At 46.9% G+C, this 25,314-nt stretch overlaps 1 protein-coding gene across 2 annotated transcripts in view; it reads left to right on the forward strand.

Moving 5' to 3' along the window:
• Positions 1 to 25,314, forward strand: part of LOC137545169 (uncharacterized) — a 68,720-nt gene that overhangs the window by 33,791 nt on the left and 9,615 nt on the right. For both annotated transcript variants that reach the window (XM_068266282.1, XM_068266283.1), the window contains exons 4-5: positions 9,162 to 9,452; positions 19,351 to 19,614. In XM_068266282.1, the coding sequence (XP_068122383.1) occupies positions 9,162 to 9,452; positions 19,351 to 19,614 (555 nt within the window). The remainder of the gene's footprint in view (positions 1 to 9,161; positions 9,453 to 19,350; positions 19,615 to 25,314) is intronic.

Raw genomic sequence — 25,314 nt, forward strand, 5'->3', positions numbered from 1 at the left:
AGCTGGCGTGGCAGAACTATTAGCTCGCCAGCTATTACCATACAAGCTGGTGGAGTCAGAGGCTTTCCATAAGTTTGTGGCCATTGGTACACCGCAGTGGAAGATACCAGGCCGCAATTATTTTTCACAAAAGGCCATACCCAAACTGTACCGTGCAGTTGAGGGGCAAGTGGTGTCATCTATTGCGAAGAGCGTTGGGTCAAGGGTCCACCTGACCACGGATGCCTGGTCTGCCAAGCACGGGCAGGGCCACTACATTACATACACAGCCCATTGGGTCAACCTGGTGACCGATGGCAGCAAGTAGGGAGTACGTGGCTGACTTGTCACACCTCCACGGCTTGCAGGCAGGCCTCCAGCCACCTCAACACCTGCTACCACCTCTTCGCTGTCGCCATTCTCCTCCTCCTCCTTGGCTGGTGCTGCAATCTCCTCTCCAGCTACACAGCCCCTGCACCCCAGGGCCTATGCTGCATGCCAGGTACGACGGTGGCACGCAGTGTTAGACATGTCTTGCCTGAAAGCGGAGAGTCACACTGGAGCAGCTCTCCTGGCTGCTCTTAACAAACAGGTGGAGCAATGGCTGACCCCGCACAAGCTTGAGATCGGCAACGTGGTGTGTGACAACGGCAGCAATCTCATTTCTGAGTTGACTTTGGGAAAGCTGACACACATACCCTGCATGGCACATGTGCTGAATCTGGTCGAGCAAAGATTTGTGTCCAAGTACCCAGGCTTAGAGGACGTCCTGAAGCAGGCCAGGAAGTTGTGTGGGCATTTCAGGCGCTCTTACAAGGCCATGGCACGCTTTGCGGACATTCAGCATAGAAACAACTTGCCGGTGAGACGCCTGATTTGCTATAGTCCGAATCGCTGGAATTCCACCCTGCTGATGTTCTCTCGCCTTCTAGACCAGGAGAAAGCAGTCACCCAGTACCTGTATAATTACAGTACAAGGACACAATCTGGGAGGATGGGGATGTTGTGGCCCAACAACTGGACACTGATGCGAAATGCATGCAGGGTCATGGAGCCCTTTGAGGAGGTGACCAAACTGGTGAGTCGCGCTGAGGGCACCATCAGCGACTTGATTCCCCCTACGCCTACTTCCTGGAGCGTGCCGTGCGTAGAGTGGTGGATACAGCTGTGGGGGAGCGTGAACGAGAACAGTTACGGCAGCAGGAGTCATGGGAGCGATTTACATCTGAACCCGATGTTTCCACAACACCTGCGGCAGCACAGAGGGGGTAGGAGGAGGAGGAGGAAGAAGAGGAGTCGTGTGGGGAAGGAGAGGAGTCAGACTCTGATGGTAATGAGGAAGGTGTTTCTGTGGAGGAGGAAGAGACGGCGGAAGAACAACCGCGGCAGCCGTCACAGGGGGCTTCTGCTGCTCCACGTTCCCGTGGTATTGTTCGTGGCTGGGGGGAGGAAGTGGAAGTTGCATCCCGTCACTGAGGAAGAGCAAGAGGAGATGGAGAGTACGTCTGCATCCAGCTTTGTGCAGATGTCCTCTTTTATGTTGTCCAGCCTGTTGAGGGACCCCAGGATTAAAAAACTCAAGGCGAATGACCTGTACTGGGTGGCCACGCTACTAGACCCTCGGTACAGGCACAAAGTGGCGGACCTGTTACCAACTCAACAGAAGGCCGAAAGGATGCAGCACTTGCAGAACAAGCTGTCGATGATGCTTTACAATGCGTTTAAGGGTGATGTGGCTGCACAACACAATCAAGGTACCACTGGCAGTAACCCTCCTCCTCCCAAGTCCACGCAGGCAAGGACAGGACGCTCCAGCGATCTCGGTGATGGCGGACATTCTTTAGTCCAACTCCTCGCCATAGTCCTTCCGGATCCACCCTCCACCAACGTCTGGACCGGCAGGTAGCAGACTACCTGGCCTTGAGTGTGGATGTAGACACTGCGAAAAGCGACGATGAGCCCTTGGACTAATGGTTGCGCAGGCTTGACCTGTGGCCAGAGCTGTCCCAATTTGCCATACAACTTTTCTTGCCCTGCCGCAAGCGTCCTGTCAGAAAGGACCTTCAGTGCAGCTGGAGGCATAGTTACTGAGAAGAGGCCTAAGTCACAACAGTGTTCAGTACCTGACCTTTTATCAAAATGAATGAGGAATAGATCACGGAGGGCTACTGCATGACCGAAGACTAAGTCAGTCCCCACACACAGCATCTCTGCCTGCAGGCCGCTTGCCTTCTCCGCCACCACCAACAGGGTCCAGGACTCCAGGCGGATTCCTGAATTTTTAAGGCCGCTGCTAGCAGCGGCCACTACACTAATTTTTCTGGCACGTGTACATGCCTGCCTAATTTTTCTGGCTGCACTGCTGGCGGCTGCAACAAATAAACAAAAGGCATGTACATGTGCCCATCCCCCTTCGTGATCATTTCCTTGCCGCGGTGAAGGGGCTTGCGTATCACAATGAAGCAATGACTGCCGGCTATTTGAGCGTCTCGGTGGGGGTGGCACACAAAAGATAATAGGGTCGTTGCTTCATTGTGGTCAGACCAAATTTGATCAGCTGGACAGTCACTGTTCTATCATTGAGCTACCACAGCCCGGCGACCATATGGGCTTGAAAAACGCCACGGCCTACACTCTGGCCACGGTGCGCACCAGTCCAGCATGGCCGTCACTACGCAAACAGCTGTTTGCGGTGCGTTACACAGTGAGTTTGGTGCATCAGTGTGAAGCAGAACTCTAATTATACTCCCTGATTGATGTATACCCATGCAAGATGTTTGAAAGCACTTTAGGCCTGCAATTTAGCATTCAATGTGATTTCTGCCCTTAAAACGCTGCTTTGCGTCAAATCCAGATTTTTCCCCGGGACTTTGGGCATGTATCCCACTCCGCCATGCCCCCTTCCAGGTGTTAGACCCCTTGAAACCTCTTTTCCATCACTTTTGTGGCCAGCATAATTTTTTTTCCTATTTTTCAAAGTTCGCATCCCCATTGAAGTCTATTGCGGTTCACGAACCGAAAATCGGAGGTTCGCGACATCTCTAGTTACAATGGCACTCGTAGCCTAGTTCCAATTTGTGATTTTTACATAGTTGTCTGGTAGTTTAAAAAAACAACAACAAAAAAACAGATCTACTTACCTGGGGATTACTCCAGCCCTGGCAGCAAATGTGTTCCTTGCTGCAGCTCCACTCCCAACCGGGGTCCCCTCCGTAGCAGCAGGTCAGCGTTTTTTGCGCCTATGCGAGCCTGCAACCTCGCTGCTTGTGGTTTTACTAGCGTTCAACACGGCCAGTATTTAAAACGCTGCCAACTACAGGAGTGCGATCAGTGTGGCCGTGCACTTGGGAGGCACAGAAGCTGCCGACCTCTTCAGTGGCTACTATGGAGGGGACCTCGGGATACCGTCTGGGAGCGGAGCTGCAGTTGAAGTACTCGTAGGCTGTCAGGAGTTGGAGGAGGCCCCAGGTAAGTATTTTTTTTTTTTTTTTTTTTAACGCCCGATGTTTCTTTTAAAGGAAACCAAAGATCGCAAATGAAAACAGATCTGTACATACCTGTGACTTTATGCAGCTCCATAAGCCCTGATCGCTCCCATGCCGCAGTCCTCAGTCTTCTATACCGGCTCCCGTTACTTCCTGGGATCGCGGCTGCGTTCAAGTAAAGTGCGCTCCATGCGGATCTCTCCAGCAGCCACTGGAGAGGTCCACAAAGAACGCACTTCACTTACGTTAGTTAGACTGGCCCTGACGTAAGTAACGGGAGCCGGTGCGGCAGACGGCAAAGAATGAGGATTTGCGGCATGGGAGGCTACTACATGGTTGACTACAACTTAAAGTGAACCTAAGATGGACAATAGGAGAAACAATATACATACCTGGGGCTTCCTCCAGCCCCCTCCAGGCTAATTGATCCCTTGCCATTCTGCTCTGTCTGAATCTTCGGCAATTCGCCCCGGTAAGTCCTCCGGTCTGGGGCATACTGTCCAAGCGTGACGGTGGAGCTTGCATGGCTGGACTGTGCCAACTGGCCCTGACTCGAGCGAGGGAGCAATTAGCCTGGAGGAAGCACCAGTCTTCTGTAACGCTGTGCAGAGTATATAGTCTCGTCACTTAGTTGTCCCTCAGAGGAGCAGAGCTCACCATCTAATCCCTACCATAGTCATATGTCTATGTATGTATCGTGTAGTGTATGTATCAGAGGAGCTCACAATCTAACCCTACCATAGTTATGTCTATGTATATATCATGTAGTGTAGGGGGCAGGGGCAATTTTTTTTTTTGGGGGGGGGAGGGGCCATTAACTTATCTATGTTTTTTTTGGATGTGGGAGGAAACCGGAGTGCCTAGAGGAAACCCACACATACACAAAGAGAACATGCTTTCTCCAGGCAGATAGTGCAGTGGCTGGGATATAAATCCAGGGACCTAGCGCTGCAAGGCAAGAGAACTAACCACTATGCTTTCGTGCTGCCCACAGTAGTACTATACTCTGTGCACTCCCCGCAGAGCTAATGTACACATTGAGCACAGAGGTGCCGTCTATCACCTGTAAATCTGATTGACAGATTGTGCACAAAGATTGTGTAATAGAGGAAGAATCCCCTTATTCCCCTGCAGAGTACCTGCACATCACTCTTAGGGTACGTACAGACATACGATAACGATCGTTCGTTCTGAACGACGAACGATGTTAAAGGAGGTATCGGCCGATGATCGTTTGAAGAAAGGCTACTTTGAACATCGTGTACGAACGATCTTGGAACGAGCGTTGCGTGCGCAACATTATGTATAAACTGATTTCAAACACAAGTGTCAAAAATAACTGAGCATGTGCAAAGCTTTGAGAACGAACGATCAACGACCGATCATTGTACAGACATTACTTTTTGAACGATGGTCGTTGGAAAAGATCTGGCAGAATGGATCGTTCTTTACCAACGACATATCTCGTTGGTCGGTCGTTTTAATGATCGTTCGTGCACTTTTTACGAACGATCGTCGGGCAATGCCGTCGGTAACGATCGTTTTAAACAACTATAGTCGCATGTCTGTACGCACCCTTACATGTACCCACAGTTACATTGCCTAGTAGGGCCTGATCAAAATTTTTTTGTTTTGTTCCTATTCTAAAACTTCTGGTTTTTTTTTTACAGCCAGGAAATATGAAATTACTGAGCATATATATCTCTCTATCTCTATCTCGTTGGTTTTGCACATGATGGATAATTGTATTTTATGACACCATGAGCTTGTTGGTTACTCTGTAGGACTACTCTTTTTAAGTGTATTGCCTACCAGCACGATGCTGTGAGCCTGCAGACATTCTGGTGCCTCAACTTGTCTTTCCCTAGACAATGCCTTGTCCTGAGAGGGGGATTCTGGGCACCAGTACCCCCCCCCCCCCCCCCTCCCCAAACTTTCTTATGGGCTGAGGAGCAGCAGCGCCAGGAGTTGGGTGAGGGAAAACCCAGAGCTTCCGTGCTTCATCTTCTCTCTGTCACAGTAAACAGTCTGTCTGTAAACAGCAGCAGCTTCTACTTTCCACAACGCTAAACAGAAAGTAGAAGAGAGAATGAGACTGCAGCCCCTGGAAACACCCAAGTGCAGTGCAACTCAAAACAGAGCAGGAAGCAAAGCTGGGAGCCATTGGCACGTAAACTCAAGAAACCACAACCGTTCTGACTTCTGTGGTAATTTAACAATTGCTTCACCCTTTTCTCACTTGAGCTTTGTTTTCACACTCCTGAGTACATTTGTATTTATAGAGAAAACTGATCTTTCTTTGGGAAGAGGTTTCTCCCAAGAATCCTTTTCATTTTATTTTCTATACAAAAATAAAAGGGAAAAAACACACTATATCAGCTTCCTCCCATTATACTTTCTAAAAAAAAAATTAAAAAAAAAAGTGCTTCCATCATTAAATACCACAAATTGTATTTCTTCTGTTTTTGTCACTAATCTTCAAGCAACCTGTGAGAGCCATCTGACAAAAATCAGCTATTTATGTCCTCCAGTTACCCCCCCCCCCCCCCCAAGTCTCCTGTACAAGAACAGGCACACCACATAGTGCAGATGCAGGACAGCTTTTGCGCAGTGATATAGCAATAGAGGATGCAGCTGTCCCCTCCCCTGCTTATACCTCTCTGACACTGCAGCTGTCCCCTCCCCTCCATACACCTCTCTGGCACTGCAGCTGTCCCATCCTCTGCTTACACCCCTCTGACACTGCAGCTGTCTCCTCCCCTGCTTACACCTCTCTGACACTGCAGCTGTCCCCTCCCCTGCTTACACCTCTCTGACACTGCAGCTGTCCCCCTCCCCTGCTTACACCTCTCTGACACAGCAGCTGTCCCCTCCCCTGCTTACACCTCTGACACTGCAGTTGTCTCCTCCCCTGCTTACACCTCTCTGACACTGCAGCTGTCCCCTCCCCTGCTTACACCTCTGACACTGCAGCTGTTTTCTCCCCTGCTTACACCTCTCTGACACAGCAGCTGTCCCCTCCCCTGCTTACACCTCTGACACTGCAGCTGTCTCCTCCCCTGCTTACACCTCTCTGACACTGCAGCTATCTCCTCCCCTGCTTACACCTCTCTGACACAGCAGCTGTCCCCTCCCCTGCTTACACCTCTCTGACACAGCAGCTGTCCCCTCCCAAGCTTACACCTATTTAACACTGCAACTGTCTCCTCCCCTGCTTACACTGTGACACTGCAGCTGTCCTTGGCAGGTGTTGGTGCTCCATATCAATTGTTATGTATAAAGTGCTTGAGGGGGTTCCAATATAAAACTTACAATAGGGCCCAGAGCTCCTCAGCTACACTACAGCTTGTGACTGCACAGTAACATGGAGTCACCTCTCGGGCTCAGTGGAAAAAGCTGAGCCTATATGGTGCTGCGCAGGCGCAAGCCATCTGCACCTGCACAGAGTGGCAGAGCCACTTCAACAAGCCCTTATGGACAAGCTGCAGGGGCTCCCAGCGCTGGAACTGCGAGGTGCAGGGGTTCTAGAGGCATCTCTCTGCTGAGGTAAGTATCCATTCTGAGCACTTTTCCCTTCAGGTGCCCCATCACAATTTATCATAATGATATTTAATTGTAAAATAAAGGGGGGAGGCAGGGGTGCTACAGTTGGTACTTTTCACTTTCAACTGAGAGAAAACTGAAATTACGGGATTTTTCATGGTAATAATGAGGGAGAAAAGGTTACTGGGAAGGTTAATTATTTTAGGGTATGATCTCAAATGTGGGCATTGTTAAACAGTATATTTTAATGTAATAAATTTCCTTATTACATTTCCTCATTTGATCTGTTGGTTACCCAATATGTTTCTCTGGTAGTCTATTGGACCCAATAGGTATCCTTGGGGTCTTGTGGTCCTCTAAATGTTTCCCTGCTGTTGTAGTGGTCCCCATACACTTCTCTGGTAGTTTGATCCCCCACATGCTTTTCATGGTCTACTGGTAGTTTTGGGGTTCCCTGATATGCCTCCCTGGTGTCTATTGGTCCCCTCTAGGCTTCGCGAGTGTCTAGTGGACTCTATAGCTTTCCCTGTTGCCTAGTGGCATCTTGTTTGTTTTTCTGGTGTCTAGTGGTCCCCAGTGGCGTAGCAATAGGGGGTGCAGAGGTAGCGACTGCATCAGGGCCTCGAAGGGCCCACCCTCTATCACAGTATTAGCTCTCTATTGGTCCTGTGCTGGTAATAATCACTTCTATAGATGCTTTAAATAATGGAAATTTCAAGCTGTTCCCCATCCCCTTCTCGCACCTCTGACACTGTAGTTGCCATTGGCAGGTTTTGGTGCGCCGTATCAATTGTTATGTATAGAGTGCTGGGAGGCCCCAATGTAAAACTTGCACCGGGGCCCACAGCTCCTTAGCTACGCCACTGGTGGTCCCTTATATCTTTCCCTGGTGTGTAGTTGTCTCCTTGACACCAGCATTTTTTTATTATTATTATTATTATTATTATTATTATTATTATTATTATTACTAGTAAAAAGGCTTGCCCGTTAAACGGGCGCTAGGTCACAGCCGCTACCCCCCGCAATGCGCGCATATTTGCGTCCTGCCTGCTCGTTCCCCACCACTGTCTGAAGTATATGCATACAGGGGGCTCGATTCACAAAGCAGTGCTAACTTAGTTAGCACACTTAAAAGCTTTGGGCGTGCTAACTACAGTGATAAGTAGCTAGCACAGCCAAAGCTTGTAGTTAGCGCGCGCAAAGTTTAAGCGTCGCGCGCAAAGCAGTGCACCGATGCGTCTAAAACGTTGCACGGTGCGACGATTCAGGTGCACCCAGTGCGACATTAAAGGCGCACCCAATGCAACTTTTCAGACGCATCCGGTGCGCTGCATCGCACGGGGCTAAACTTTGCGCTCGCTAACTTAGCGCGCGAAACTTAGCGCGCCATTAGTTACTTTAGACGTGCTATGGGCTTTTAGGGCGTGCTAACTAAGTTAGCACTGCTTTGTGAATCGAGCCAAGAGAGCTGCTTGCTTGGCAGTTGGAAAAAGCTGTTATATCCTGTAATGCAATGAAAACCTCTGTGGACCACAGACCACAAACTGTCAGGTCTGGCACAAATTACCAGGGACACAGGGACGCCGCTAAACTACTGGATGCAGTGACACAGGGCTTTTATTATATAGGATATTATCCTGCTGCTGATTGGAAAAATCTGTCAGGCTCCCTGCACACTGCAAATCCGTTTTCCGATTCCGATTCCGATTCCGTTTCCGATTTTCCTTGAATACATTCAACAGAAAAACGGATCAAAAAACACAGCATGCAGTTAAGATTAAAAATCTGAATCGGAATCGGATGTAAAAACAGATTAAAAATCTGAATCTGAATCTGATTTGCTTGCAGTGTGCAAGAGGCCTCAATTACACCTCAGTTGGTGATGATACATTTTATCTTGGTGAGCCAATATGGGAGAAGCCTCCATACAGTCTTTTTAAGTAGGACCGTCCATTTGAACCTAACATTGTAATGGCAGTGATCTGAAAGGATTTCAGAGAGGAAGTTTGTTCTGTCAATATTTGACAGGAGGGTATTGCTGACCAGGATATTGTCAAGATGGGAGTGTGAACAATAGGAGGAAAAGAAACACGAGAATGTCTTGGTTTACTTTCTTTGAAATTGAAGACTCCATAACACTTTTTATTTTATCAGTCCCAGAATACTTACAGACCGGATCAGAAGTCACTCGGTGTGGTATGAAGTGTCTGGACGAGCTCCCCGTCCTGCTGCTCTCCAGGAGATGTGGAGGGGAGGAGGAGGAGCTACTACTTCTGGACTGTCACACCAACTACACTCAACCACTGGACCCCAGACTCCACCTGGACATCAGCAGCGGCTGCTGGACCCTCCCCCAGGCTGGGAGGGGAGACTCCTGTGTGTATGAGGTCCGGGATCGGGGTGCTGGAGATAAAGTCCTGTCCTCTACATCCATCCGTGTGCTGGGTAAGAGTCCATATCCTGCATCACACTTCCCTCCGGGGGTGTTGCTAGGATTCTAAAAGATCTGGGGCACCCTAGGGCATCAATGAGATAGGTGGAGGATGGAAAATGGGCATGGCAATGACGTGGGTGTCGGGGGGGGGAGGGGGAATGCGTGTGGCCATGATGTGGGCGTAGCCAACTGTAATGTAGCAGTGTAACTCAAGAGCACTGAGTTTTTTTCCCAAAATACAGTTAGGCAAAGTGACCTTAAAGTCCTGGGTCATACTTGGCAGAATCGCATGAGTTTTCCACTAAATTCTATGGGGAAAACTCATGTGATTCTGTACAGTGACCAGGTTTTTATTGGCCCAACCTGGGATGGGGGGGGATGTAATAAGTGAGAGTACGCAAACAAATGGGCGTGGCATATGACATCACATGGGCGGAGCTAGCTGTAATGTAACGGTGTAACAGTAAGACTGCGGGCCAGAATTTCTTCCCAAAACAGTTAGGCAAAGTGACCCTAAGGGTAATTAGTCATCGTTTCCCAAACGCATAAAAAAGCCGAGTGTCCACTATGATGTGGTGAAACAGGAGATTTGCATGATGGAATTGCAAACGATAAATCTGCAGAAACGTTTTGATGCAATTTATTAGCATACCATTTAGTAATCCTGAGCCCCCAAAATGCCAAATGCTGCAGCAATAACCTCAAAGTAGCAAATGCAGCTAACTATGACCATCAAGTAATAAGTCTAGAAACCGTTACCTCCGACACATTAAATGCAGCAATCATTACTTCCGACACATAAAATGCAACAGCCATTACCTCCAACACATAAAATGCAACAACCACTACCTCCGACACATGACATCCAACAACCATTACCTCTGACAAATGAAATGCAGCAAATGGGAAAATGAGGCAAACATTACCTCGCACATGTTAAAATTCAGTAAATGTTACCACCACCAGCACATACATTACCCCACATATAGGAAGTGCAGCAAATGTTACCTCAGACATTAATGCATTAAATGTTCCCGTCCGCCGAGAGGGTGACACTGGATGGAAGGAGGGTAATGTTGGGAGGGGAGGAGGGTGACACTGGATGAGGAGGAGGGTAACACTAAGTGGGAAGGAAGGTGACACTGGGTAGGGAGGACGGTGACACTGACTGCTTGGGGGAGGGTGACAATAGGTGAGGAGGGTGACACTGACTGGGCGAGGAGGGTGACAGGCACTAGGTGGGTAGCAGCCAGAGGGTGACAGTGACGGGATGAAGGGAGGGTGACAAGCACTAGGTGGGTAGGAGCCGGAGGGTGACACTGACTGGGTGGGGGGGGGGTGACATTAGGTGGGGAGGAGACCCTGACAGGGCACTCTCACCATTATCCCTCATGGCAGCTGCATCTTGGTGGGTAGATCATCCCAGGGGCTGGCCTGATACGGCCAGGCAGCCACACAATAGGAGGGTGGGCGGGGCAGAACTCTGGGGCAGAGCTGAAACGGCCAGGCGGCCTCACGATTGGAGGGTGGGCAGGGAAGGTGGGGGCAGCTAGCTGGGGGCAGAGCTGATGTGGCCAAAGAGCCACATGATTGGAGGGTGGGCAGGGCTGGGGGAGAGGCTGATGCGGCCGACTGGCCGCGTTCACCATTGACGGTGGCCAAAGTTCTGCAGCCGGGACGTCCTGCTGTCAAAAACCTGAGCGGTTCTTGCCTTTTTCATGATTGCCAACTCAGTAAAGGACCAGCCCTTAAAACGTTGCTATCATATAAATCCGGCATAGTGGGGTCTGCACCCTCTATAACAGTAATTCTAGATTGGCGGTATACCTTGAAATCCTTTGATATAAAAGAAAAGCGCTCCACACAATTTCCTGATCTTGTATAAGTGAATGCACTCACCAGATCCTATTGACCACTGTGATACTGGTCAAAGAACGCACTCAACGATGTCCTTCTCGATCACAGCAATCCTCCCCGATTGGTCCGTCTACTCCGCCTCTCCTTCTTCCTTAATATCACCGTTTTTTCATATGCACAAGTACCTCATAAGATGAGAAACCTCACATAGTACAGCTCCGTTTTTTTAAAACAACGTTTAATACTTTTAAAATACTCACAAACGTAGGGTCATATGACTGCGCACAGAGTTTAAGAACGGGCTCTCCCCCGTGCCTCCCGGTCAGGCCCGTTGGTAACCGCTCCAATTCCGCCGCCAGTCCGTTGTTCATACAGCCCTCGCTTCCACGCTGTGCGCTCGTAGTGTCCTGACAGTCCGAGGTAGCTCCACCCGACGCGTTTCGTCACAGTGTGTGACTCATCAGGGGCGTGGCTTGCTACTCGGACGTCAGGTTTAAATGTACGCTAAAGGCCCTCCCTCCAGCTAGAACGCTGGTAAGCGGCGTACCTACTCTCCACATATTACCTCCCCACTGGCAGTCTGATCTGCCCATCCGGGTGTGCGCGCGCAGTGCGTTCCAAAATGTGCAGCAATTTGGCTGCTAGTTCCCCTAGATGCGCAGCATAAGGGAAAGCCCGCATTACATTACAATCATAAAAAACAATCATAAAAAACAGTTAATGTCACATATATTATCATAATTTCATTCCCATGCTCTTCCCACAAGTTCATACTCTATTTCTATTTCATCTGCCCCAGATTCAATCTATGTATCTTTATTTATCTTCTAAAGTTACATCTCACTTCTCTTCAGGGTTCTTTGTCGGCATCTTGTGGCCAAATGAAGTTACAACCACGTTATAGATTTACTTAGAGCAGTCATTTGTAAAACATATGTTATATGATAAATAATAACATATACAAAGTATATATAAAATGCAGTCCATTTAAATTCTCGCTAAAAAACTTTCCCTGCAATTCTAATCTACCCCTCCAGTAGCCACCTCAGCTGTTAGCTATGAAGCAATTAAGATCTATATCTATGTTATGTCCTCTTGGTTGCAACGTGCCCATCGCGTAGATCCATTTTGTCTCCTTCTTTGATATTTCTCTTGTTTTGTTTGCTCCTCTCCATGAGTATTTCATCTTTTCTATACCACAAAACCTTAATGTTTCAGGATTTGATTGATGGCATGTTCTGAAGTGTTCTGATACACTATGTTCACTGAAGCTTCTTCTGATATTGCCTATGTGTTCCCCTATTCTCCTTTTCAATGTTCTTGTTGTTCTTCCTATGTATTGGAGATTGCATTGGCACCATACCATATAGACAACTCCTTTACTATTACAGGTAATATTCTGCCTAATTTTAAAGCTCGTTCCTCTTGATGTTGATGTAATTTCTTGGCATCTCATAGGTCTTGCCTCCCTACATCCCACACATCCCCTACGTGGATAAAACCCATTCTGTTGCCAGAAAGCGTTTATTTCTCTGGGTGGGTTTACACAGCTGGGTGCCAGGATATTCCTTAAGTTTTTTGCTTTCCTGTAGACAAAATGTGGTCGATCAGGTAATATCTTTTGTAAGTTCACGTCCTCCCTTAAGATTGGCCAATGTTTCTTAAAAATGCTTTCCACCTGTCTGTGCTGCGTGGAAAAGTCACTAATAAACGGTATTCGATCATTATATTGCTCTCCCTCTCTCGTTTTATTTTTAAGGAGTTCTCCTCTTTCCATTCTTCCTATATCCAGAATATGCTTCTGTATATCTGTTTCTTCATACCCCTTTTCCACAAATCGTTCCAGTAATACCTGGGATTGTGATATATAGTCTTCCATCTCACTACAATTTCTTCGCATCCGGACAATTTGTCCTCTTGGCACGGCCCTCAGCCATCTGGGGTGGTGGCAACTCTTCACGGACAGATAGCCGTTTCGATCTGTTGGCTTAAAATATGTTGTAGTTATGAGTCTATTCTGTCTTCTTTCAATGTTTAGGTCCAGGAAGTGAATGCTCTTCTTGCTCGCTTCCATTGTCAATTCTATATTGATCTCATGGTTGTTAAGTCCTTGAAAGAACAAAGGAAGTTCACTTTCTTCACCTCTCCAGAGCACAAAGAGGTCATCTATGAACCTTCGCCATACTACTATTCTTCTGTCTTCTCCTTCTCCCAGAACTTCTTGCTCCCACCTCCCCATAAAGAAGGAGAAGACAGAAGAATAGTAGTATGGCGAAGGTTCATAGATGACCTCTTTGTGCTCTGGAGAGGTGAAGAAAGTGAACTTCCTTTGTTCTTTCAAGGACTTAACAACCATGAGATCAATATAGAATTGACAATGGAAGCGAGCAAGAAGAGCATTCACTTCCTGGACCTAAACATTGAAAGAAGACAGAATAGACTCATAACTACAACATATTTTAAGCCAACAGATCGAAACGGCTATCTGTCCGTGAAGAGTTGCCACCACCCCAGATGGCTGAGGGCCGTGCCAAGAGGACAAATTGTCCGGATGCGAAGAAATTGTAGTGAGATGGAAGACTATATATCACAATCCCAGGTATTACTGGAACGATTTGTGGAAAAGGGGTATGAAGAAACAGATATACAGAAGCATATTCTGGATATAGGAAGAATGGAAAGAGGAGAACTCCTTAAAAATAAAACGAGAGAGGGAGAGCAATATAATGATCGAATACCGTTTATTAGTGACTTTTCCACGCAGCACAGACAGGTGGAAAGCATTTTTAAGAAACATTGGCCAATCTTAAGGGAGGACGTGAACTTACAAAAGATATTACCTGATCGACCACATTTTGTCTACAGGAAAGCAAAAAACTTAAGGAATATCCTGGCACCCAGCTGTGTAAACCCACCCAGAGAAATAAACGCTTTCTGGCAACAGAATGGGTTTTATCCACGTAGGGGATGTGTGGGATGTAGGGAGGCAAGACCTATGAGATGCCAAGAAATTACATCAACATCAAGAGGAACGAGCTTTAAAATTAGGCAGAATATTACCTGTAATAGTAAAGGAGTTGTCTATATGGTATGGTGCCAATGCAATCTCCAATACATAGGAAGAACAACAAGAACATTGAAAAGGAGAATAGGGGAACACATAGGCAATATCAGAAGAAGCTTCAGTGAACATAGTGTATCAGAACACTTCAGAACATGCCATCAATCAAATCCTGAAACATTAAGGTTTTGTGGTATAGAAAAGATGAAATACTCATGGAGAGGAGCAAACAAAACAAGAGAAATATCAAAGAAGGAGACAAAATGGATCTACGCGATGGGCACATGGCAACCAAGAGGACATAACAGATATAGATCTTAATTGCTTCATAGCTAACAGCTGAGGTGGCTACTGGAGGGGTAGATTAGAATTGCAGGGAAAGTTTTTTAGCGAGAATTTAAATGGACTGCATTTTATATATACTTTGTATATGTTATTATTTATCATATAACATATGTTATACAAATGACTGCTCTAAGTAAATCTATAACGTGGTTGTAACTTCATTTGGCCACAAGATGCCGACAAAGAACCCTGAAGAGAAGTGAGATGTAACTTTAGAAGATAAATAAAGATACATAGATTGAATCTGGGGCAGATGAAATAGAAATAGAGTATGAACTTGTGGGAAGAGCATGGGAATGAAATTATGATAATATATGTGACATTAACTGTTTTTTATGATTGTAATGTAATGCGGGCTTTCCCTTATGCTGCGCATCTAGGGGAACTAGCAGCCAAATTGCTGCACATTTTGGAACGCACTGCGCGCGCACACCCGGATGGGCAGATCAGACTGCCAGTGGGGAGGTAATATGTGGAGAGTAGGTACGCCGCTTACCAGCGTTCTAGCTGGAGGGAGGGCCTTTAGCGTACATTTAAACCTGACGTCCGAGTAGCAAGCCACGCCCCTGATGAGTCACACACTGTGACGAAACGCGTCGGGTGGAGCTACCTCGGACTGTCAGGACACTACGAGCGCACAGCGTGGAAGCGAGGGCTGTATGAACAACGGACTGGCGGCGGAATTGGAGCGGTTACCAACGGGCCTGACCGGGAGGCACGGGGGAGAGCCCGTTCTTAAACTCTGTGCGCAGTCATATGACCCTACGTTTGTGAGTATTTTAAAAGTATTAAACGTTGTTTTAAAAAAACGGAGCTGTACTATGTGAGGTTTCTCATCTTATGAGGTACTTGTGCATATGAAAAAACGGTGATATTAAGGAAGAAGGAGAGGCGGAGTAGACGGACCAATCGGGGAGGATTGCCGTGATCGAGAAGGACATCGTTGAGTGCGTTCTTTGACCAGTATCACAGTGGTCAATAGGATCTGGTGAGTGCATTCACTTATACAAGATCAGGAAATTGTGTGGAGCGCTTTTCTTTTATATCAAAGGAACTCTCGACTAAGGTGAAGCTGACACCAATAAGAAGCGCATACCAATCGGAGGAGTGTGTTTTGAACAGACTTTCCATAACTAACCTTTGACATTTTATGCTAAATGGGACATTTTTTAGAGTGAACCTTCTGCATAAGTTTATACATCCATTTAATTTGCTCACAGCAAGTGGAGTGTGTGGACTTGAATTTACTGTTGAACATTTATCTGTTGCGCTTATATTATACCTTTGCGGGTATACCTTGAAATTAATCAGAGCACTCAGTATATGATTTTATATACAAAATTGTATTTGCTTATCATACAGCATATATACAATATATGAACAGTTCCAAGTAAGGTTTCCTTCTAACAGTATTCCATCTTATCAAGGCTTTATAGCCAAGCGACCATCAATCTTCTAAGCACATTCAAAAAAGAATATAACAGTTGTGTTCTGTAGAATAAGATCAAAAATAGTCTCATCTGTATCAATAGCTGTGTATCTAGTAGCTGTGTAAAACTTGTAGTAATCTTCTTAAAGAAATAGCATAACAAATAGCTTCTAAAAAACTTCTTGCTAACATATTAACAGAACTTAATGCTGAAAAATTAATAAAGTAAATCACCAGAATATTAAGCATATTACCCCTTCTCTGTCATCTCTTCAGCATCTAGAACCACTTGTGGGAAGGTAGCTTCTGCCTCATGTGTCTTCTCAGGTGATTGCTGGGCTTCTGCAAACTGAGCTTTCAGGCCCTACTTTTATAGGGGTTGGAGGCAATATGGCTGCCTAATCTAGACTTTCCCTGAATCCCAGACTCTGGCTAAAACTTCGTGCGTCAATGCTTTATCATGTTTTGATTACCTAAGTCACAATATTATTGTTTATAAATTCTTAATTACCTTATCTTGTGGGAATTTACGTAGGTTTACAATGTTTACACATTCTAATCAGGTCATTTCTGACGCGGTTAATTAAAAATGGACGTCAACAGCCATCTTATCTGCTGGCTGCCCCAGACATTGAGACTAAACCATGTCATTCATGACGCATTTCTGATAAAGTGTTCTCTGCTAATTAGTTTTTGGAATGTGTCTGTACTTTCCCAGGTCAGGTTGACCCTATACACAGACCTGTAAGAGCCTTCAGCAATTTAAGGCTTATTGAAGCATACAGGGCTTCTAATATACTTATTTAAATATAAAGCTCAATATATAATTCTTCTTAAAACAATTAATCATATAAGATATAATTGCATATTAAATATAAAATCATTGTCCATATATTTGTCTTTCTGATGAAGAAATAAATATCTAATTTCAACCGGCAGAGGTCAGCATTTAATAACAATCTATTAATAATGTTGATTTTATAAGACTATGTAACCACCAGGTGGCATCATTGAATGATCTTTAACTAATTGGGAAAACACCTTCTTTGTTTAATATTTATATAACTTGTTCCCAAAACATCATGTGTTACCGTCTTTCCCCTAAAGTAAGACCTACCCCGAAAGTAAGGCCTCCCTTATATTTCAAGCATGCTTGAAATATAAGGCCTACCCCGAAAATAAGGCCTAGCTGGGGGCGGGGCGCTGTGTGTATGGGGAGGTGCGTGGTCTCTTACCGCACCTCCCTTGTGGCTGCGTCCCCCTCCGTTCCTGGTAATTCCTCCGGTGGCGGCGGCATAGTAATCCATCTGTGAGGGCGCCCTGTGACCCTCACGCAGTACGCTAGGCCGGCTCTGCGCTGGCGCCCTCTTCCTGTCATCATGTGCGCCCGGCAGATGCGTCCCAGGCGCACATTGATTAATCAGTGTGCGCCTGGGACGCATCTGCCGGGCGCACATGATGACAGGAAGAGGGCGCCAGCGCAGAGCCGGCCTAGCGTACTGCGTGAGGGTCACAGGGCGCCCTCACAGATGGATTACTATGCCGCCGCCACCGGAGGAATTACCAGGAACGGAGGGGGACGCAGCCACAAGGGAGGTGCGGTAAGAGACCACGCACCTGCCCATACACACAGCGTCTAGCCCCTCCCACCCCCGAAAATAAGCCCTAGCACACATTTCCTCCCCAAAAAGAATATAAGACAGTGTCTTATATTCGGGGAAAGACGGTATCAGCTTTCTGAGACTAGAGCACGTCAACAACCTTCCAGAATCATAACAATCTTACGAGAATATCTTACTGTCTCATCTTTCACGGGTAGAATACAGCTTACATGTAATTCAAAGTAATACATTCTTTTCTTTAGGGTTTAACAATAACTATTTCTTTCTTTAGAAGGACTGTATTGAATATTATTTAGATTAATAATATCTGTGTGTAATAATTATGTGCATTTATAATTACTGCAGTAATGTGAGTTTAACTTGCTTCTGTCTTCACACAGAAGCTTCTTTAAATGTCAAGGCCACGCACTAGCATAAACAAGAATGCTCTGACTTTGTAACTAGAATAATCTTATAGGCCTCACAGCCTGGAATATGCTATGTCACAGAGCAATACAAAGTACTCTAACTTTTCACTTTACAATGAACTTTTGCATAGAACATTAAAACTTAACACATATACATATGACATCTTTTCCTGCATTAATAAAACCGCTAGAATTCTGACACTGCAGGTGTAAGGGGGACGTTTCCTGGGACTCAGTGCAGCCTGGGACAGGTGACCCCAAACCCGGGACCCCCTCTCAGCGGGCAGGGGGGTCCTGGAAGTAGAGCAGAGATGGATCGCTCAGTTGGAGGGGAGCCAGCCTTGCAGGGACAGGTAGATGAGAGAGAGAGGGGACATGGGTGCCACTGCCATATATGTGTAGAGCACACATACTGGCTGCAATCTGCTGCTCATTATAGGCTGTCTGTTCCGTAGTGCTGCATAGTGAACAAATGGGAAACTTTTGGCTCAGAAGCACAGCTCAGTAGCTTTGCAGACAGCGCGCTGGGCTAGAAGAGCAGGCACTGTGATTGCAGGGCAATATGAGCCTCCTGCACTCTGCTCTAAACAGCTGCACTTCACTTCTCCCTACATTTATGATGAGTGTTCGAGGTGAGAAAAGGACACATTGGGGAATGCTTTCTTTCACTGTGAGAAGTTTGCATTCAGAGTATACAGATGAACATATAGGTGAAATATATTTGAAGCATATGATTGCAACATGTGGGTAATGTGTGCAAAAAAACATTTCTGCTCTCTGCTCAACCCTCTTCGTCCACCTCCTCCCTTCTCTGTCCACTCCCTGCCCTTCTCTGTTCACCCCCTCCCCTTCTCTGTCTACTGCAGGGAAAGTCCTGTCCTGCTAGACATTTCACCCCCAGAATGCTTCCGTAGTAAAATGATTCGAGATTTGGATCAAAGATCCGGGTCTTTTAAATGATCTGATTCGAATCATCCGAATCATTGAAAAGATCCGGACTTCCCATCTCTACTGACATGAGGTATAACCTCAGCACTCCCCATAGAGGCCAGTAACTGGTGAGTGTATGTGAGGAGAGTGGCTGCAGATCACATGATCAGTGTGGGTACAAGAGCTAGCAATCTATGCTATGTCTCTGTGCTGGTGTCACATGACTGATGGGGCGTGTCCTTCTCCTGATCATTGCAGATCCGGTTCTCATCTACAACATAAGCAGTAACAGCAGCCGGCTGGGGGAGGACATTGCTGTGACTGTCCAGTACTCTGGAGAAGAGAGCCATGTGACCTGGGAGCTGGACGGGGGGCGTCTCCCTGAGAGATACCGGCTGATAGATGACAACAGGACGCTGATTATCCCGAGTGTGCAGAGAGACGATGCCGAGAGGACATTCCGGGTCAGGGTCACCAACCCTGTCAGCAATGTGTCCCAGGACTACCCGCTGGAGATCACAGGTAAGGGGGTGGGTACTGGGGTGATCATGTATAGAGGGGGCGGTGTTAGTGAGGAGGTCCGGGACCACCGGCTGGAGATCACAGGTAACTGGGGCTGGTACTGAGGTGATCATGTGACCTGTATAGAGGGGGCGGTGTCAGTAAGGAGGCCTGGGACCACTGGTTGGAGAGCAGAGGTAAGTGGGTGGGTACTGGGGTGATCATGTGAGGGGGTCGGTACTGGGGTGATCATGTGACCTGTATAGAGGGGTGGTGTCAGTGAGGAGGTCCGGGACCACCGGCTGGAGATCAGAGGTAAGGGGGCGGGTACTGGGTAGGCTGACCAGGCGTCCTCTTTTGCCCGGACAGGTCCACTTTTTTGGACCTGTCCGGGCCATCCTCCCGAGTTTTTGAAATGTCCGGGTGAAGAGCCGAACACGAGTGTGCCGAGCGGCAGAAGAGCCGATGCTTGAAGAGTTATAATTTTTTTTTTCTGTTTTGCCGTCTCTGCTATGTAATAGCTGCAGAGCATGGTACTTGGCTGCTCAGCCCCGCCCCCCTTTCTCCTGTTTCTCACACACAGCCTCTGCCCCTGGAGATTTAATTCAGGAGAGCTGCTACTGCTGCTGATAACTGGGAAACACTTCTTCCTGGCTGCTTGTGAGACTGTACATCTTGGGTAAGCTGGATGTATTGTATCTGCAGTCTGCCCTCTTCTCCTGGAATGCTGTGGGGGGAGGAGGAGGAGGAGGAGGAGGGAAGCAGTTGTCTGGGACTCGGGGCAGAGGTCTGTTGTTGGCTGTACTGCTGATCTCTAACAGCTATGATATAATATGCAGAGTGCACTGCAGACCATCTCACTTCGCTGGCTGCATGTGTGATGCAGTTGTGTGACAGATCCCATACTCCTTTCAGGCTATAGAAGGAGACTCTGGGGAGGTAGGGTTAGACTGCAGAAAAAGGCTCTCTGTAAATTACTGGGGGGTAGGTGGTTCACATTAACTTTCCTGGGGCTTCTTCCAGCACCCCTAGTCTGTCAGATGCCTTTACTTGCTGTAATTCCAATCCCCTTCAAGGTGCCAGAGGCCCCTCTGAGAGATTTGATAGTCATCCAGTGTCGAATGCTACTGTGCATGTGCGGACCTATCTGCATGCCTCTTCAGTTAAACTCTTGTGACTGAAAGTATTCGCAGTTCGCAGAAACTTAAACTGCACATGCACTGAATGCTCCTGTCCAGGGGAGCGTGATCGAGGAGGTGTGCGGACAGGCTCACACGTGCACAGTAGCCGGATCTTTTGGAAGGGACAGCGGCACAATGGACAGAATCAAAATTACAATGCTGGAACTGATATACTCCGGGGGCTGGTAGAAACCGTGTAAGTAAACCTGAACTTCCCAACCCTCCAGTATTCCTCTATTAGTGTGGCTGGGGCGGGCATAGGCCATGAAGTAGTACTGAACTAGAGCCCTATGAATGGGAAGGGTAGGCTTGCAGCAAGGGGCAAAATTTAAATTGGGCTATATATCTCAATTTAAACATAACTACCTGGCTGATTCCTTAGTGTGATTACAGAGGAAATCTGCTGCCAATCTCATTGCATTTGTAGAGAAATATGCTGCCAATCTGATTGCATTTTGTGGGGAAATCTTCTGCGAATCTGATTGCATTTTGTGGTCGGTCGGCTGGCCCTTCCACCATATGGTCTGGAAAAAAAAAACGTCCCTCCATGCCCGCGAAGTTGGACAGCTCACTGCTAAGGTCTTGTATATTTGGCCCCACCCATGACCACGCCCACATGCTGTTGTGATCGTCCTCTTTTTTGGAAATCAAAATATGGTCACCCTAGTACTGGGGTGATCATGTGACCTGTATAGAGGGGGGGGGGGGGGGAGGTTGTGGTATCGGTGACACATAATAGTGACATTGTCCCATGTTCTCTTTTATGCTTTCCTTATGGAGGATCATACAGGTGAGATGTCCCATGACCTCCCAAAATGCACCCTGGTACACATTGTAATAGACCATAACACACCACACAATCTGAAAGGTATAAGGCAGTCAGCTAGGTGCTGGGCTCAGATGGTGGGTGGTGCCAGAACAGTGACAGCAGGGCGGAGCTAGCACTCACTGACGGTTTCAATCCAACACTCAAGTCATAGGAAGAAATTCTATTAAAATGGTATTAGAACCAATTCCTCTAAAACATGAAATGCACTAATATATACTCTATCAATATAAAGGCACCCATATGTTACATGATTTGGCTACTGATCAACCAATAGACAGATCTCTCAATGATTAAATCTGATTGGCGAGAAACTTGTTGGCCAACATAAACCACATGCTGCCCCCCCTAATGTACATGTACCCTGTGCTGTTATACCTTACAGGTCCGCTGCTGTCTCCACACTCCTTCCAGATTTGCACCCCACGTGGCTTCATACAGTAAAGCACTGCGAAAGATAGCGGCGCTATATATAAATACGTAATAATAATAATTTGCTATATATAAATACTAAATAATAATAATTAGACCGCAAAGTGCGATGGAGCAGGAATAGTGGAGGGATCGCATGCCTGGGAGACTGAAATTGGGCAGGGATAAAATGCTCCAAATGGTGTAGATTTAAATCACCTACATCTGGAACCTATTAAGGTGACCGTATACTTACTGTTTATTTGTTTTTCTTTTTTTTCAGTTAGGCCCGCTTCACATTAGCGGTTTTTTTCCGGAACGTATACTGTACAAGCGGAATGGATGTGAAAGGATCCAATGTTAACCTATGGCTCCATTCACATGCATCCGTTGGTACGGATACGTTCCGTTCCCCGGACCTAAAATTTGCTGCAGGCACTCGTGAAGAAACGGACCGTTCCACGGAGGATGGGGTCATGGGCCGATGCAAATCTAGCGACAGGAGGGTGCAGCGGCCGGGCAGGTGGGTGAGGGAGGCTAAATACATGCCTAATCTTGCGCAGCAGCCGGTGGTAGAGGCTTCCGTCTTTTTCCACATCATGCGACTACATGACGCGTCATGTGACAGCGGAAGAAGAGGAAGCCTCTACCGCCGGCTGCTACTGAAGATTAGATATGTATTTGCTGAGTGAAAACGGATCCGATCAATCATTGATCAGATCAGTTTTCACTATGTGAACTGTGATGCACTATGTGAACCGGGCCACGGACATAGCCATCCGGATCCGGTGAAGCGGAGACTGGATCCTCTCATCGGATCCTTTTGGCTCAAAACGGTATTGTGAACCGGTCCTTAACGTACATTTAAAAAAAAATAAAAAAAAAAATTTAAGAATCCACACCAGCAAATGGCCCAATAGGTGACTGCTGCTCCGTAAAGACAGTGTCCCAAGTCCAATCGCAATTCAATACAAGTCAGCACAGGTCTGGATAACTCAATCGTTGCAGACCAGCATCACATAGCGGTACACGGTGCAGAATCTTTAGGCACACGGTATTACACCATCACCGACAAAAACAGTAGAGGATTACCAGACTGAAACAACCCACATTATAAGGCTGTAACTACGCAATATGGAATCAATGAAAGGTTCTCTATGCAGGTTCCAGGATAGGGGTCTTGTTGTAAGTTACAGATCCCAGGGATAAGCCAGGCAGTAGGAATGATAAAAGGTATGCAAATACGTTTTCATGCAAATGTATGCAGTTTGAAAATGGACCAAGTAATTTAAACCCAGGTTTAAATTGATAGGTCATTTTTCAAGCTGCATATGTTTGCATACAAATTTGCATAATTTCAAAAGTATTTCCATCTCATTGATCATCCCTACCAGGCAGTAACCATTTCCAATTGGACATAAAACACGAGCACATATGCTAAGTGCAGACTGCTATTTATTTCCTTAAAGGTTAAAAGCAAGCAAGTAGATAAAATGAGAATTTACATACGGGGCCCAAGCGATGGCTACCCCGGAATGACAAGTACGCGTGTGTGTAATAACCCAGCAGGTGGAGATTGATAAGGGTACCGCCCATCTCCTTCAACCTCCAGCCCTATTACACACACGCGGTTACTGCCTGGCTTATCCCTGTGATCTGGAGGTTACAAGATCTGTATCCTGGAACTTGCAGAAAAGGACATTTAATTGCTTGATTACAGCAGATTCCCAGCAGATTTGGTCACCCTTATCAAATCTGACAGAAATCTAAAGGTATCCATACAGTGGCCAATCGGCTAGAAATCGATGCAGCAGGCAGCATGATAGATCGATTTCTGATCAATTCAGTCAATTGGTCCTGACGGAAAATCTAAGTCGATCGGCTGCTGGCGGCAGATCAATGGCCCATAGTGTTGCATTGAATCGAATAGTGCAGCAATGCATTTCAATGGACACTGTAATTTTATTGGAAATCTGTTCCTAGCGTGTGGCACACATCACATAGATTCCTGTCAGATTCGACCTGATCGGCATCTGACAGAAATCTATCTGATTGTGAATCTGCTGCACATCTATATGTTTAGGGGTACCTTAATGCCCATAAACTTATATGTTGTTGCATGGGGGCTGGGTGATGGAATTGTTTTAGAAATAATAAGTGCTATTATCTTCAAAATGAAAGCAGCACAATTCTTAATTTTTGCAGCACAAATGGGCACAAGCGTATCACTAGCCAAGCATGATGGAATTTTTATTTGTGCTGGTTGTAGGGGGGCCAGCTTCACGGAGCTGCTTTTCCAGTAACAGTGGCTCCTTAGAATTATAGGCGTGTACTGTATCCAGGGGCGTACCTACAAATCCCCGGGCCCCCCTGCAAAAAAAAAAAATCCCCCCCCCCCCCACACTCAGGGGCAGGAGGGGTCGCAGCATAAGAGGAGAGTGTGGCAGATCGGTGGGGAGGGGGGAAATTCCCCCCCCCCCCCCTCCCTCACCTCGGGTTCTCCTCTCAGCGCTCCCCCTCCTGCAAACATTGGTGGCAGCGGGCGGCGGTGGCGGCAGGATGAATACATTACCTCCTTCTCGCTGGAGGACTTCCGTTCTCAAAGAGCAACTTCCTGTTTACACAGGAAGTTGCAAGAGGCTCTTTGAGAACGGAAGTCCTCCAGCGAGAAGGAGGTAATGTATTCATCCTGCCGCCACCGCCGCTGCTGCCCGCTGCCACCAATGTTTGCAGGAGGGGGAGCTTTGAGAGGAGAGCCCGAGGTGAGGAGGGGGGGGATTTCCCCCCTCCCCACCGATCTGCCACACTCTCCTCTTATGCTGCGAACCCTCCTGCCCCCAAAAGTCCCTGAGTGGGGCCCTAGGGGGGCCCCGGGCCCCCCCCGCGACGGCAGGGGTCGCATCCCCTATTGGTACGCCAGTGACTGTATCCTCCTATGAGATGAAGGCATTTACCGAGGTCATACAAGCAATCTGACTGAGGCCTGGCACCGGCATCGTTAATAGGGCTGATCAGAGCTGAATTCCGATTTCGCCGAAATTCCGTGTACCGCATGCGAAAACCGAATTTCGTGTTCCGAATTTTCTTGTTCAGAGTGCATTTCTATTGAAGTCAATAGTGCCTACTTCTGCGGTTAATTGTGAAGCCCCCTTACATGCTATCATCACCAAATTTGCCACGTATGTTAAGCAGATGAGTAGGAACATGGTAAAAAAAAAATTGTGAAAAGACCTTATAGTTTTTGAGCAAATTGATTTCAAAGTTTCATAGGAAAAATTGTTTTTAAACTGTGTAAAATGACAG

Source organism: Hyperolius riggenbachi, chromosome 2 (assembly GCF_040937935.1).
Source record: "Hyperolius riggenbachi isolate aHypRig1 chromosome 2, aHypRig1.pri, whole genome shotgun sequence".
NCBI classification, from domain to species: domain Eukaryota; kingdom Metazoa; phylum Chordata; class Amphibia; order Anura; family Hyperoliidae; genus Hyperolius; species Hyperolius riggenbachi.